Genomic DNA, 14,930 nt, shown 5'->3' with positions numbered 1-14,930 from the left:
ATTAATTTACTGCATGTTGTGTAATGCTTTTAGCGATGAGAACAGAGCGATTTCAAATAAGAGATGTAACACTGATAGGTGAAGACTAGTGTTAAAGAACTCATTAAGCATTGTCTCTGTTAACATCTATCTCTGGACCTAATGGCAGGCAGAAATTGAGAGCCATATCACTGTAAACTTAGCTTTATTACCTTCTCCTCTTTAAATTTGTCTGCTAAATGCATATGATACCACAACATGTTTTTCATCCACTGATGAACCACGCTTTCAGTGCTACTCATATATGAGCAGCAATGTCCAGTCATGCTGTTATAAATTCATTAAGCGAAACATTGTTTAAGGTGACAAAGAAATGTATCCTAAATGAGATGGCGACATGCCCAACTTTCATGCAGAACAATCTGTCATGTTTTATTATTGAGTTGTCGCAAAGAATGAGGAACTCTTCAAGGACATTTTTCACAGAGTATCTGCTATTCCTTGGTGCCAGGATTGTACTGTTTTCTCCTTCTCAAAAAAACAAATGAATAATTTCATGAGGCTTTCTTTTTTTTCTCTTTTCTTTGAATGCTGAGAGCAGACAGTATTTTTCCATTGCAATCATAGTGCCTACATTGTGATTGAAATGTAACTTTTTCGGACAACTGTAAAGTGCTGTACTTATGTCCTGAATGATTCATATGCACTAACACTAGAGCTGTGCAAGTGATTTGGTGAAATGAATGTGGTGCGCCTATCTGCCTCCTCTGTTCACCTTTGCACTTAATTAGAAAAAGTCATCCACGTCTACACAATCACATCAGCTGAAATCTAACACCCTTATGGTAAATGTGAGTGTTGCCATGCACAAAGGAGGCATGCACCTGTCATAAGGAGTAATGCTCAGCGTGGTCCAGCGGGTTTGGCTTCAGTGCAGATGTGTCAGAGGGAATCAAGAGCTAGTGACAGTTGCACTACTGAACGGCAGAGGCTAGGGCAGTGTAATAGGCCACTCATGCATCGAATGTCACTCACTTGCGGTACAGGTCCCGACATAGAGGACTGGATGGGGCCTGTTCACCTGTCAAGAATACACACTGACATGGTGCTACACAGTTTCACAGCGCACAACCCACGTAACCTCTGGGTCGTACATCAGTCTGAAGTGACACGCCGTGGGTCATTTTGTAGCACTTGGAGCTCCTCCCACTGACTGACATGAGCGATGACTGCTACTCACCGTGCCATTTCTTGCACTGCATTTGGCTGCACTTAGCTACTCTGGCTTGGGATGGCGGGACGTTCTCCAAAATTAGCAGCAGCTCTTGACTCTGCTTGACCCTGTCATAGCTGAAGGCTCATTATCGGGCTAATAACGCCACTGTTGTGGTTTTTGCCTCAACTTATAGCCTCAGCATTGTTCCCAGCGTTACCACTACTCTTGTTACCACGAGACTCCCCCCAGAAGTCGAAAGCAATTCTAGAAAATGAGGAATGAGCAAAGATCGGCTGGGAAATCTGGTTTGACATGTGTTTTGTTTCTTTTGACAGTTATTAGTTGGAAGGCAGGGAATGCACTGAATGGAGGTTAGTTCCGTGTTGTTGCGGAGGGTGAGCGTACTCCTCTGCCAGGGCCATAAAGTGATGAGGATCCACGGGTGCTCCCCAGGGTCTCTTTGCTTGTTAATCAAGCAGTGGGATGACAGGCCATTTGCTGCATGAATCACTGCACTCTCATCATGCTGAAAATGACTTGCATTTTTTGAAAAGCCGAGTGTAAACTGCACCTTTGTTGCTCTGTCAGGGTAATGTGAGGGGAGAGCTGTTTCCTCTGTGTGTTTCAGTGGGATGTACAGCCATCAACCTGATTTAAGAGTCTTCATTCATAGTCAGTTGGCCATAACTAAAACAATGGTATGTTTTTCTGTTTCCTCTATTAAATATGGATGACTGTTTTTTTTTTTTTTTTGTGGCTAGCCAGATAATACTTGTTTCCTCCAAACAGAAGTCCATCAACAGCCAGTTCTAATGTGAACAAATGTTATTCTGTAAGAGCTAATTGTTCCTCAATGCAATTTCATGCACATCACAGAGGAGATGAACATCATACATTTAATTCTCACAAATACAGAGTGGCTGTGATGCCATTTCCTGCATTTGTACTAAGCTGTTTCAGGAGCAATTTCAACAAAGCAATTTCAAGTTAATTGCCTTTGTGTGGAAAAAAAGAAGAAGAAGAAGAAGAAGAAGCTTCCGCAATCTGTATTTATTCATGAGTGAATGAGAAACCCTGGACCTGTAAGTGAGGAACAGCAGGACACCAGGACTATTTTGAAAATACTGTATTTTTTTCCTTCTATTATTACTTTCTGTTTAAATTTAATTTTGAAATTATACCAACACACTTTATCAACCTCAAGGGAAAACAAACAAGCAGACACATGCTCATACACATTCAAAGACACACCGTTTCCTGTGGTGGGCAATACACCAATATCTAACTTACTACTGCCATCTAGAGATACATAAAAATTCAGTTTAATGCTGCTTCATGTGTACATCATATTCACATTGGGGGTACTACATGCTCTATATTGCGATGACACTATGAAATTACAACCCAAAAAGCACAAATAAAAATACACTCAATGTGATCTTATGTTCGAAAATAAAACCTTTACCATAGAGACAAACTTCCTTCACCATTAGCTGCTCTTTTGGTTAAAAAAAAAAAAAAAAAAAAAAAAAAAAAAAAGCCCTACCGCTGTTTGTCCATCTGTGTGTGACAGTTAAAGTCTTTCTCCTTTGCAATATTTTGTTGTGGTTCCCAGTGGACAGCAGGGTTTGAGGAGCCACAACACAGACAGAGCAGCTCCCCGTCTCTCTCCTCTCACAGCTGGAACCCACTCCTACTGAATAATGAACCCAATCTCAGCTCTGCCTCAGGGGGGGACCTTGGAGCCGCCCTCAGCTTAGTGCAAGGCTTTGTTGCCCATATGCGTGTGCATGCAGAGACAAGCACGCCCTCACACATCCCTGCTCACAACCCTGCTCACTGTCATTCTTTGCTGCCACAAGTAGCTTTGTGAGAAATGCTCCACTGATTGGCAGCAGAGGAGAAAAAGAAACACAGAGAGAGGAGCAGAGCCAGGAGACATCGGAGGATCGCAATGGTTTCAACATGGAGGAGGGAGATAGAGAGGTGGCCGCTGTGTGTATGTGTGTGTGTGTGTGTGTGTGTGTGTGTGTATGTGCGCACGTGTGAGCTGGAGGGGTGCAATAGCCATTTCCCAGCAGTTCAACTCGTTGTACCTCTTGGGCGGAGGGGTGGGGTTCGCGTTAAGTGTTTTTACTGAGGAAGGGTAAGACGGATCGGAAAGGAAGGGGCAGCAGTTGTGTGGTGGTGGGCACCGGAGGGGTGAGATGAAAGAAACAGCGGCTGGATACCAAGCTAATGAATGGCCATGCTTCCCATCCCTGATTGAGATTTAAGAGGTGTGGGTAGGTAGAGCTGAAGGGGGTCAGCAGCAGTGGTGAGTCAGCTGACCTTTCAGAAAGCCCTTCACCTTACCAGCCTCCACGCAGAGCCCATTAACTGCAGAAATATGACAGCTTTCGATTAGATCCACCATAATTAACTAAGACACTGATGAAATTTGTGGGCTGCTGCGTGTAGTATCTCAAAAAACAGCAACCACAACCGAAAAAAAATTCAATGTCAGAGTGCGAGTCTGTTTCTGTGGCTTTGATCGTTCAGTTTAGTGTCCTGTGCTTCTCTGGTCTTGGACGGCAGCCATCCTGTGTCTCTAACTCATTGTGACAGATCCACTTCATGGTGCTTCTTTTCACAAGTTGTGGCAGCAGGCCAACACACGGGCAGGAACACACATATACACACACGCACATCTCCTCAGCAACATCTAAATAGGTAATTATCTGACTTGTAACAGTGGGGTAGGGGAGAGTGGGGGTGGCAGCCAGGATGCTCCACGTGATCAGCCTAAAACTAAAGCCTCTACTCAGCAAAGGAATATTAATTGCCTTTTCCAAGTCGACAGGCAGTAAGGGAAAGCGAGCACTAAAGAGAGAGAGAGCTGCCTATCAACAAGCAATGGCTAGCAACGTCTCTGTGCAGTTACTGAATAGCATTATTGTTGTAGTGTCCTTGTTGGAGACTTGCCAGCATGCCATTAATGTTGGTGGTTATGTTTGCTTCAATATTGGCTTTGCATCTGTCATACCTGTAAAGACATTGGGTGTTTGTGTAGCTCTGAGTGGGAGAGAGAAAAAGCTGAGAACAGCAGGAGAGAAAGAGAGAGAGAGAGGAGTTGCTGGTTTTTGGAGGTAAAGTGACTAAGAGCGGAAATAATCCATTACACTGCATGTTTTCATCATGCCTATGGGAAGGGTCAGAAATTGGTTTCCTCTGATCAGAGAGAAAAATCAAATACAATAGTGATCTGGAACACCCCCCCACCCCCCACTGAGCTCCCAGGTACTGACATCAAAACAGGCTTGTAATGAATATTAGCCATGTGCCGCAGGAACAGATTTTTGACTTCTTTTTCTTTGCCTGGGCTTATTGATATGCACCGTGGTTCTGCACTGATAATTGCCTGCTGAGCTGCAGATCAATTCTGTAATTTGCCATCAAAACTACATGTTGTCATGTGTGTGCAGTCCTATCAGACTTAAATAAAAAAACAAAAAAAAAGGTTTAGAGAAATGCTACAATAGACAGGGACAAAGGACAATGTTAAAAGCAAACAGCAAAACAACCACAAGAATAGTCAGTGGGAAAGTGAATCTTTTGTCAATGAGCACATTACCTTAAAGTCTGTGCCAATCAGATATTTCATTGTTATACAAATACAAGATTCATTATGGCATTAATGTTTGAGCAAATATATACTGTGTATATATATATTTATAAAACACACACACACACACACACACACACACACACACACACACACACACACACACACACACACACACACACCTTTATGTAGCTCCAAAAGTCTGAGACCACTAGTCAAGATACTTCTATGTTGCATATACTTCAAATACAAATTTTTCATCACAAATTACAATATCAACTGAAGAACTTGAGTGAAAAGTTGAATCTATGAAAAATCTACATGAAATTCATAATACCTTAGTATTTGGTTTGTCCCTCTTTGGTTTTAATGACAGGCACTCGAGCTGGCAAACACTCCACAAGTTTGAGCAAAACCTAATGAAACCACATTATCCCAGCAAAGTGGAACAATGCTCCAAAGAGCTTCTTGTGATGTCACTGAATGCTTGGCTCCCTCAGTCTTCAAGTCCATGACAGTCAGGATAGCTTGGTCTTCTTTGGTCTTCAAGCAGTTCTTGCAAAACTTTGAGGTGTGTTTGGGATCATTATCCTGCTGAAGTGTGAATCATTCTCCACAAAGATGCAAACCAGGGGGCATAGCATGTCTCGGAATAGAGTGGTACTTCTCCGTGGTCAGGGTGTAGTCAGTTTGATGCAGAGTAGGCAAAACACGCACTTGAATATTCCCACAACTGTGTTTCACTGTTTGATACACTGCTATATCATTCTCCTGTTCGTTGGCATCTGGCGTGTGATATAAACTATACACACAAACAATCATTGTTTAATTGTTGTCATTGACTGTCTTCCATCCCATCCACAAAATGATTCTATTTGTGACAGTAGAGGGGTGAGGTTGGGATGGGGGGGGGGCATCTCTCTCAGTAAATAGGACCGTTTTCCAGTCATCCAGTGTGAAATGCTGCTATTTCTTAGCCCACCCCAAGCATTTGGCCTAATTTCCCCTCCTGTTAAGTGATTTAGAAACTGCTACTGATCCTCTGAGAAAACTACAGCTTTCTTTTGACAGTACTTTTCCTGATTGGAGCCTTTATTTAGCAAATTCTGTATCTGTGATGAAGTTGCTTTTCTAAGAGCTAAGCTTGATGTATTGATCTCTTGATGGTGTGGTCGCTTTTGGTCTGCCTGATGGTGTTTGGGATACAACTGATCCAGTTTCTACAAAGCGTTTTTAAAAGATACTGCTACCATAGAAACCTTAGTCTAGCTATGATTTGATGCTGAGAAAGTCCCTCTTTGCTTAGAATAAGAATTTGACTTAGTAACTATCTGCTTGAAACTCGAGGGACAGCCTTATTCATAACAAGTGAACAGTGGCTGAGTTACACGCTGAGTTACTTGAATGAACCTGAATGTTCACCTAAACACACGCTTCAGTGGAAGAAATACCACTGAAGGACACCTGACCTTTTATACAAGGAGTTAAGTTGGCCAGTGACACAAATTTGCTAAAATGGGATTGCTGACTTAGAAACTGTGCAGAATCTTAACTGTGTCCTCTTCATTTTACATGACATTTCTTATTTTTGAATGTTCGGTTTGGTTATTTATATATTTTTGTTTCTCTCTTCCCCTGCATCTACTGTATGAGTGTTATATGTTGCAGGTGAAACACCCACAGGACAGGAGGGAGACAGAGAGTCTATCTATAGTTTTACATTATTCTGGCAAAGTTACCAGACTTGTAACTAATGAATAAAGCAAGCACATGCTAAAGGGAGGCTTCTTCAAATATTCACTGTGAGGACATTATGGCTTTGTATGACCTATGATCTTATCTGCTCCTCAGTTGCTCACTTGTGTATTATAACTGTTGGAATACTTTTACTTTGGTAGACATCCAACAATAAAACAGACAGCTGCTTAATTAATGAGTATGTATTACAGTGCATATCATGACTCTTAATTATTGTAGACTGTTAAAGTTAAATATTCACTCTACAAATATTGAACACAAAGTTTTTGATAATCCCTAGTACTGATGAGAAGGAGAATTTATATATGGTTTGGCACCGGTATAACGTCAGTCCTATTAACTGCAAAGAACATCAAAGAACACTTTTTTTCCAATGCAACAACTCTTGTACTGATAATTCAAACAGAAATTTAATGCCCATCATGACCCAACATTTTACATTTAGAAAATGAATAGGAATCGTATGGTAGGAGTCTACCCACTACTGCTCTGTACAGAACACAAGTCCCACCAATCTACCAATTCATTTTGCCGTGACGTTTTCGTTCACTGATCTTTGTTAAAAGCTTCAACTTGATATTGGTGTTTTTCTATCCACTTTCCGAACCAAACAAAGCTCTGTTTCTGAACTGGACATTTAAATTTGAGCATCTCACCAAGATGAAACAATGATTCTTCTGTTAAAATTCATCAGAAAAACTTCAGAGCTGTGGTTGTTGAAAACAAAACAAGGTAATACATGTATCCTCACTATAGCCAGTGCATGCAGGTCTTCACTTTGCAGTCAGTTAACTAGACTTACATTAAACTGATTTACACTCATGATCTCTCCAGATGAGCTAGTAATATGTGTGAAATTGCCTGAATTACAGTAGCTCTTACAATGTGTTTGGTGGGCAATTTTTTGATTTGCCTCAGAGATCCACACAGGCCTGATTCAAAACAGATATATTGACTTGTCATAGCAGGGAAAACAGAGGTGTTCCTATGTTACCAAGAGCTTCATCCCAGTAAGCCATGACAGTGTGTCAGAGCCAGCATGCATAGTACCCGGATCCTGAAACTGAAGCAGCTAAATTGATTCAGCCATCATTTATTTTACACCCATGCTTTTCCTATTGTGACATGTCAAAAATGTTTTTGTTGTTAGAGGTTCTGCAAAACCGCACAGGTATAATCACTTCCCCTTGGCTACAGTTCTGAGCAGTTGGCTGAAATTGCCCAATAAATATTTATACCTAGAGTTGACAAAAACTGTGCTTAGTCATTGGTGACTTAAAGAAGACAGTGCGGTTGACTTATTATAATGTCTATGCTTACTGGCTAAAACTATAAGGCTAAAATTCTAGTAAATTAGGTTCAAAAAGTCCATCAGTAAAATCTGACTAAATGTGGCTTTCTTCTACATACTGTATTAAGACTAATATAAGGTAGTAGGAAGCATGGCCTACAAGTTTCTCTTGCTACCAGTCATAGCAGCTAAATTATTTAGGTTAGCTAAATTGCCTTGCTTTGAGATTTAAAAAATGTGTGGTTCCTTGGCTCAATGAAGTCAAACTCAAACCTTGACATGATTTCTAATGCCAAAGCAGCTCTGCCTCCTGGAAATGTTTTTAAACAGAAACAAACTTAAATCTGCAGCTGAACTGCAAGGTTGCCATCAGCCAGGGCGCATGTACAGACAGGATCCATATGTTTTGTGAAATTCATGTGAAGCTTTTAAGGTAGTCAGAAGAAGCCTTGAGAGGTAACATGATCTCCATGTTACATCAGCGGTGGCATAGACAGCTGATCATTCATAGTCTTTATCTCTAGAAGACCACTTGCACTCTGTCGCATGCAGCAGGGCCGTCAAAGCCCTCCTGAGCTGTCTTCACTTTGTCCTCTCCTGCCCTCTATCTGTTGTTTATCTTGCATGAGTTGTGTTGATAGCATTTATAGAAACTGACAGTTAGTGGTTGTGGCTTGCCGCCTCACCTAATGGCCTACTATGATTGATGGATAGCTGGAAAAAAAAAAAAGTCGACCATGTCTGGAGTTTCCTCTGCCCGGAGTTTCCTCTGCCCATCCTATCTCCCTCTTCACATTTACCCTTTATGCAGCATTAACTAAACCCTGAACAAGGTTGTTGGATCAAAAACAGACTCATTCTTATGACGTGTACATTTGGAATTGTGCAGGTATCAATGATCCATGTCATTATACATACTGTAGATCAGATGAACCCTCATGTGCATTCTTGCTACAGTTAATAACATGACCTGAGGAAGAGAAAGGCCGGTTTGTCCGAAGCAATGCTCCATATGTCTTTAGCTTTTCATAGTTCCCTTTTAGACTTAAATCAGACAAATCAGTCCTGACAAGCACAGTTGAGACTAAACAAGTGCTCTTGAAAAAGGCCTGCCATACTATGGTGGAGGAGCACACACAGTACAGCAAGGTAAAGGCAGAGATGACCTTTTTCATTCTTTACCATTCAGCCATCTATATAGAACCCTTCTGTATTAATATTGTTACAAACAAATCTTGCAATTATTTCTCACTCGTTGTAGAAACAAATGTGTATAAGATGCATTACTATGATGACATCATTATGAGGAAAAATAAACTATTTTCCATGACTTCTGTCTCTTGATTGACCAGTACACTGTATGCAGGATGATCCAGCTGCTTCCTATACCAATTTATTTTAGGTTCACTCCTAAGACTTTAGTCTTGGTTTGTCTTAGATTGCTTCACACACACAATGACTTGCAGGCTCACACTTCAAAATCACCACAAAATCAAATATACTCAAAAAAAAAAAAAAAGAAATCTGTGGCTAAGCCCCTCCCCTGATAGGCACAGCAGTCCTGTTGTGCCAATCAGGGACACAACATGACCTAAGCGGTGGTGTTTTTAGGTTGTTTTTTTATCGTCGTATTGTGATTTAATGCCTCTCACAAATGTTATCCTTTGTGAATGTTTTGTGTGGAGCTGTTGCAATTAAAAAGAGAAAGCGATGACATTTTAGGACATGGAAAATTTTACAACATGTTAATATAGGGATAAATGATACTTCCAAAATGTCTAAAATTATGAAAAGATTAATACAATAGTATAGAAGTTAATCAGGAAAACAAAATGTTTGAGTATAAAGAATATGAGCAGTTCTTGATCACACAATTGAGAGAATTTGGTTGGAGATAATAGGTTAACTACCAATTGAAATCAAACATTGATCCATCTGGTGGATCAAGAGGAGCTGGATATGGAGGACAGTCTGACAGAATTCTGCATGTCATCCTTGCCAATTATCCAAGCTTGGAGTTAACTGTATTGTGCAAGCATGAAATGCACAGGATTCCAGGTTCGAGTTTGTCTCTCCTGCAAAGATGTGATAAAGTTGGGGCTGATTGCATACACTTCTGAGTAAGTCAAGTCTAAAGTCATCTCACCATTTCCAAATAAGTTATCAACTTTAGTGCGAGTTCAGCTACTAAAATGCACAGCAGGTCCACAGAATCCAATAAATTTCATTTCAACTAGAAAACAATTATTAAACATTTATATAGAGTTACAGTTAGAGCATTGTATCCTTTTTTAGGCAATGGGATCCCCGGTGATTTGGCCAGAGGGATGCCTGAAACAAGACCAGACATTTTCACAGATGCATCAGTGGCTGCAGACTGGGATGAGCAAGAGGTGGGATCACTGAATGGAGTGTCAGATTTTGGCACCATCTCTTTCAGAGAACACAAGACTGGGAAGCTGCAGAGAGGGAATTTTCTCTGCAGTGCAATGATGTGAGCATACTGTTGGACAATGCTGTAAACAATCAGCCAGAACATTTTAAATATGGGCTCAAAGGCCTAATTTGACGTCATTATTTTGACTTTCTACAGTTCTACTGCGGTTCTTGAGGACCCTGTGATGTTCCTTGCCTATTGGCTTCCAAGTCAATGTTCTGCAGCCATAGATTGTTAATTGATTATTGGTTTGTCAGCAGGATGTCACAAAAAGTACTGAACTGATTTGCACCAAACTTGGTGGAGGGATGGGGCATGGGCCAGGGGAGATTAAATTTTGGCACAGATCTGTTTAAAAGAAACAGATCTTATAAAATAATACAATTTAAAATGAATACTAATGAGTGCTAGTAACCCAGACTACATTTGGGTATGTGATGCCATACTTAAGTGGGGTTTTACAAATCAAATTTCTTAGTCCCACCACATACTATTTTTAAAATCATACAAAATATGCTAAAAGCTTTCCAATATTACAGACTTCATTCTTTTGACTACAGCTACATGTCATCTGATATGAAATGACAAAAAATATTGAGATTATTTACTCATTAACAAGCATTGGTCTAACAGATTTGGTCAACAGGAAATGGAAAATAACCATCTGAGGTGAGATGAGAAGGTTCCTCTTCCTACCAGAAATGAAATCATTGATGCCAGCGAATTATCAAAACACAACCCAGAAGAAAAAAAAACAGCCACATTACATGCAAAACATCATTTATCAATGTAGATACAAGATACCTGGAGATTATAAAATCAATCTGTTAATTAAAACGAGTAATGTGGGGAAAAAAATAAAAAATAAAAAAAAATAAAAAAATGTTAGCAATGGCAAGTCAGTGTAACCGCATAGGTATAGGCCTCCTCTTATCCTCTCATCTCAGAAAACATTCACAGAAAAATAATAAAGACTAAAGCAAGATGGTTCAAATAATAACAGCCCTGCGTGTAGTCGGGAGTAAGCGAGAAAATAAACTGCAAAGATGTTGATTAGAAACATATTTGTGATTGGTCACAATCAAATGTAAACCTTGAGAAAATACTTTTCCCTCAAAACATAATTATGAATAAAGTTTAGTCGTGTGGGAATGTAATTTTTCAGAGACGGGTAGGCTTGATATAAAGATACTGTCAAGCTGCTGGCAAAGACGAAGTAGCTACGTAACTCTTATTTTGAAGGCGGCAAAGTGGGGAAAAAAAAAAAGCAATGACTGCATATAAAGATGTTTCGACACGTGTGATGAGTTTTTCTGTGGGTGTTACCTCTTGGTGTTCTGCATCCTGAACACCAGATGATCCTCAGTGGGGCTTCTGATTTCTCTGATGCTGGCTTCTTGAGCAGCAGGAACAAACTCCTGATCCAGGACGGTCGTCAGTAACTCATGAGTGTCCACAACACACAGATACTCTCAGAGGGTTTGATGCACAGAGGAGAAGCTATCAGGAGGAAGTGAAACAACAAGAACCATCAAACCACCTGCCTCACTTTCTGGCTGTGATCCTGAAACTAACAGTGTTAACAAATCTTCTGCAGAGGGTGAAGAAAAAGTAGGACCAGTGAGTTTTTGCTGTTAGCGCTGTTATTTCAGTTTGGTGTCAGGACAGTGTCTGTGCTTTAGTGTTAGTTTAGCTGCTGTACCTGTTTTAATTTCAGCCTCAGGCACTGAACGCCACACCTCCTTTTTGTGTCTCTGTTGAAGTCCGTCAGTGTCAGCAGGCTCTGGAGACCAGATATCACATAGCAGATTACTGGATTTATATCCAATTACAGATTTGTCTATTGGTCTAGGGATATGACAAAGCAACAAATATTGTTTTTCCAGGATGAAGGTACTTGACAAAAAAAACTTTGTATACATGCAAACATCCCATTTGAAGCAACAAAAAAAAACAAAAAAAACAACCAATTTATTTCTTATAGTTCCTTTTTTAAAGCTCAGCGTATTTTCATACAATTTGTTGCACTTCATTCTGGGGAGTTAAAGTTCCTTTATGGGATTTTGGAAAGAAAAAAAAAAACAAAAAAAAACAAATAAAAAAAACAACAACAAAAAACATGTCTGTTCTTATCCAGATTTGCTGCTGCCCAAATAACATTTTTGCTTTAGACTTCTACAGAAGATCTGTGTTGCCAGATCTGACATACCAAAAGTAGCCCATTCAGAGGCTTGCACCCACCCAATCATCATAAAAGTAACCCAATTTTTCATTTAGGAGAGGTTTACAGTGTTGGATATGAGCTCCACATCACTACAATTAAATGTTTAATGTTCTGTCAACGATCTATGAATTAACTTAATACTGTTCAACAGTTATGGTATGGACATTTATTTGCAGAGGACATCCCCGGCAAGTGTTTCTACAAAACACATTTCTACAAAAGATTCTGCATCACGTCAGTGTTCACACATTTGATGAGCTGTGATGGCAAAAAGCATTTTATAGTGGTTAAACCCTTAACTGTCTCTGCGAGCTGTGGATCACTGCCCCTGTTGCTGCAAAACTGTTGATCATGTTGTTTGCAGGCCAAACTGCAATGACTAACTGATGTTTTCAGAACACCTGCCTCTTTCACCTTGCACAGTATCTTTTCCTCATGTCTCTCCCTCTGCACCTCCCCTGCAAGTCTATTGCACCTCCCTTACAGTTTAAATCTCTGGTATACATTAGAAATTGCCACAATGGTACAAAAAGTAGCTCAAATTATAACAACCTGCCCAAATAAATTTTAAGCTTCCCAATTAAAACAAGAAAAAGACCAACCATGCGGAAAACCACCCAATCTGGCAGCACTGGTGCAGAAAAGAGATTTTGATTACTTGTGTAACCCTTTGTGCTTAGGGCTGGGTTTTGTTTCTCCATACTAGGTCAGATTCTGCATCTGATTTTTGGCATCTAAAAGCGGCAAAGATCACAAATCCAATCCTATAGTTGGTGTTAGCTTTTGATGCTGCAATGGCGACATTTCAGTTGCTTAAAAAAAAAAAAAAAAGGTTTTGAATAAGAAAACATGATTATAGCAGTGGACTGACATATTGGAGGATGAGTCCCAGTTTGACAGTGTCTGGTGCACATCTTGGACTACTGAGGCGGTAAGAATGGGCAGCTCTGGTCAGCTCTTGTCCTCACTGCTTCCTCCTGCTCTTCAGCGAGAGCTTTGAACTCCTCCACCTCTTCGACCTCATCTGCAGTCCCATCTACAGCCTTGACAGGGCTTGATAAACACCGTCTCTGCTCTTCCTTGTCGTCAGCAGTCCACACTGGTAAATATATGGTTAATGTGAAGCGGTGGGACTCAATATGCAACAATCAAAGACTGCACTTTCTTCTCTGGTTGTTGGTTTGGTGTTGTTAAGGAGGTGACTCTGCAGACGAACAGACACAGCTGGTTATTTTCCTAATAACTTAGTTTTAACTGTGGCTGAATCACCTTAAGCGGTTGTTATAAAAGGATAAATCCTCTAGACTGCAGCAAGGGATTTCCTTACTTCAGCTGTGGGCCTGAGGGCTGTCCACTTTCATCTCTCATGGGATTTTTCGGATTTGTTTTTTCTGTAGAGCAAAAAGGGAACTCAAACATTTGAATAACCCACATCAAGCATATTCCAAGGTCTAAATACAAATTTTGAAAAGAATTTAATCGAGGTTAATGTACCATGGATCGACTGAACAAGCTGTAACATCAAGGAGTCCTCTCTCTGCAATTTTCCAGAGGTCTTGGCAGCAGGAGCATCTGAGACAGCGACTCCGGTGGTAAACAGAAACAGCCGGTGCTTCTACTGTGAATACGGAATAATTGGACTTCAATAAAAAAGTATGTTTGAGGGGATTAATCTTTCCCTGTAGTGAAAACTATAAAAACTTAGTAACATGAATGACTAATCAACTGATAAGTCAACTGACAAGATGAAAATGAAGTGACAACTATTTGAGTAATTGATTCAATATTGAGAAATGCAAAACACAAACATGTGAAACTGTTTTACATCATTTTAATGTTTTTGAGTTTTGATGATTGCATCACGCAGTTGCTGCAGATTTGTCAGCTGCATATCCATGATGCAAATCTCCAGTTCCACCACATCCCAAAGGTGCTCTGCTGGATTGAGATCTGGTGACTGTGGAGGCCATTTGAATACACTGAACTCATTGTCAAGAAACCAGTTTGAGATGATTTGAGCTTTATGACATGGTGCGTTATCCTTCTGGAAGTGGTCATCAAATGATGAGTACACTGTGTTCTCAAAGGCATAGACATGGTCAGCAACAATACTGGTAGGCTGTGGCATTTAAACGATGCTCAGTTGGTACTAAGGGGCCCAAAGTGTGCCAAGAAAATATCCCCCACACCATTACATCACCACCAGCCTGACCTGTTGATACAAGGCAGGATGGATCCATGTTTTCATGTTGTTTATGCCAAATTCTGACCCTACCATCCGAATGTTGCAGCAGAAATTGAGACTCATCAGACCAGGCAACGTTTTTCCAATCTTCTATTGTCCATTTTAGTGAGTCTGTTTGAATAGTAGCCTCAGTTTCCTGTCCTTAGCTGATAGGAGTGGCAGCCGGTGTGGTCTTC

At 40.4% G+C, this 14,930-nt stretch overlaps 1 protein-coding gene across 1 annotated transcript in view; it reads right to left on the bottom strand.

Annotated features, from left to right (window-relative positions):
* The window catches only part of lrp1b (LDL receptor related protein 1B), a 265,608-nt gene extending 250,971 nt beyond the window's left edge, over positions 1–14,637 (bottom strand). The window contains exons 1-4 of the mRNA XM_022741314.1: positions 14,373–14,637; positions 13,478–13,608; positions 11,988–12,068; positions 11,612–11,727 (exon numbers count right to left, since the gene is read on the bottom strand). Coding sequence (XP_022597035.1) covers positions 11,612–11,727; positions 11,988–12,068; positions 13,478–13,608; positions 14,373–14,637 — 593 coding nt within the window. The remainder of the gene's footprint in view (positions 1–11,611; positions 11,728–11,987; positions 12,069–13,477; positions 13,609–14,372) is intronic.
* Positions 14,638–14,930: the final 293 nt, after the last annotated feature.

This window comes from Seriola dumerili, unplaced genomic scaffold (assembly GCF_002260705.1).
Source record: "Seriola dumerili isolate Sdu_G_001 unplaced genomic scaffold, Sdu_1.0 BDQW01000052.1, whole genome shotgun sequence".
In the NCBI taxonomy this organism is placed as follows: Eukaryota; Metazoa; Chordata; class Actinopteri; order Carangiformes; family Carangidae; genus Seriola; species Seriola dumerili.
Note: the sequence above shows the minus strand (reverse complement) of the source record. Positions and strands in the feature narration are given on the sequence as shown.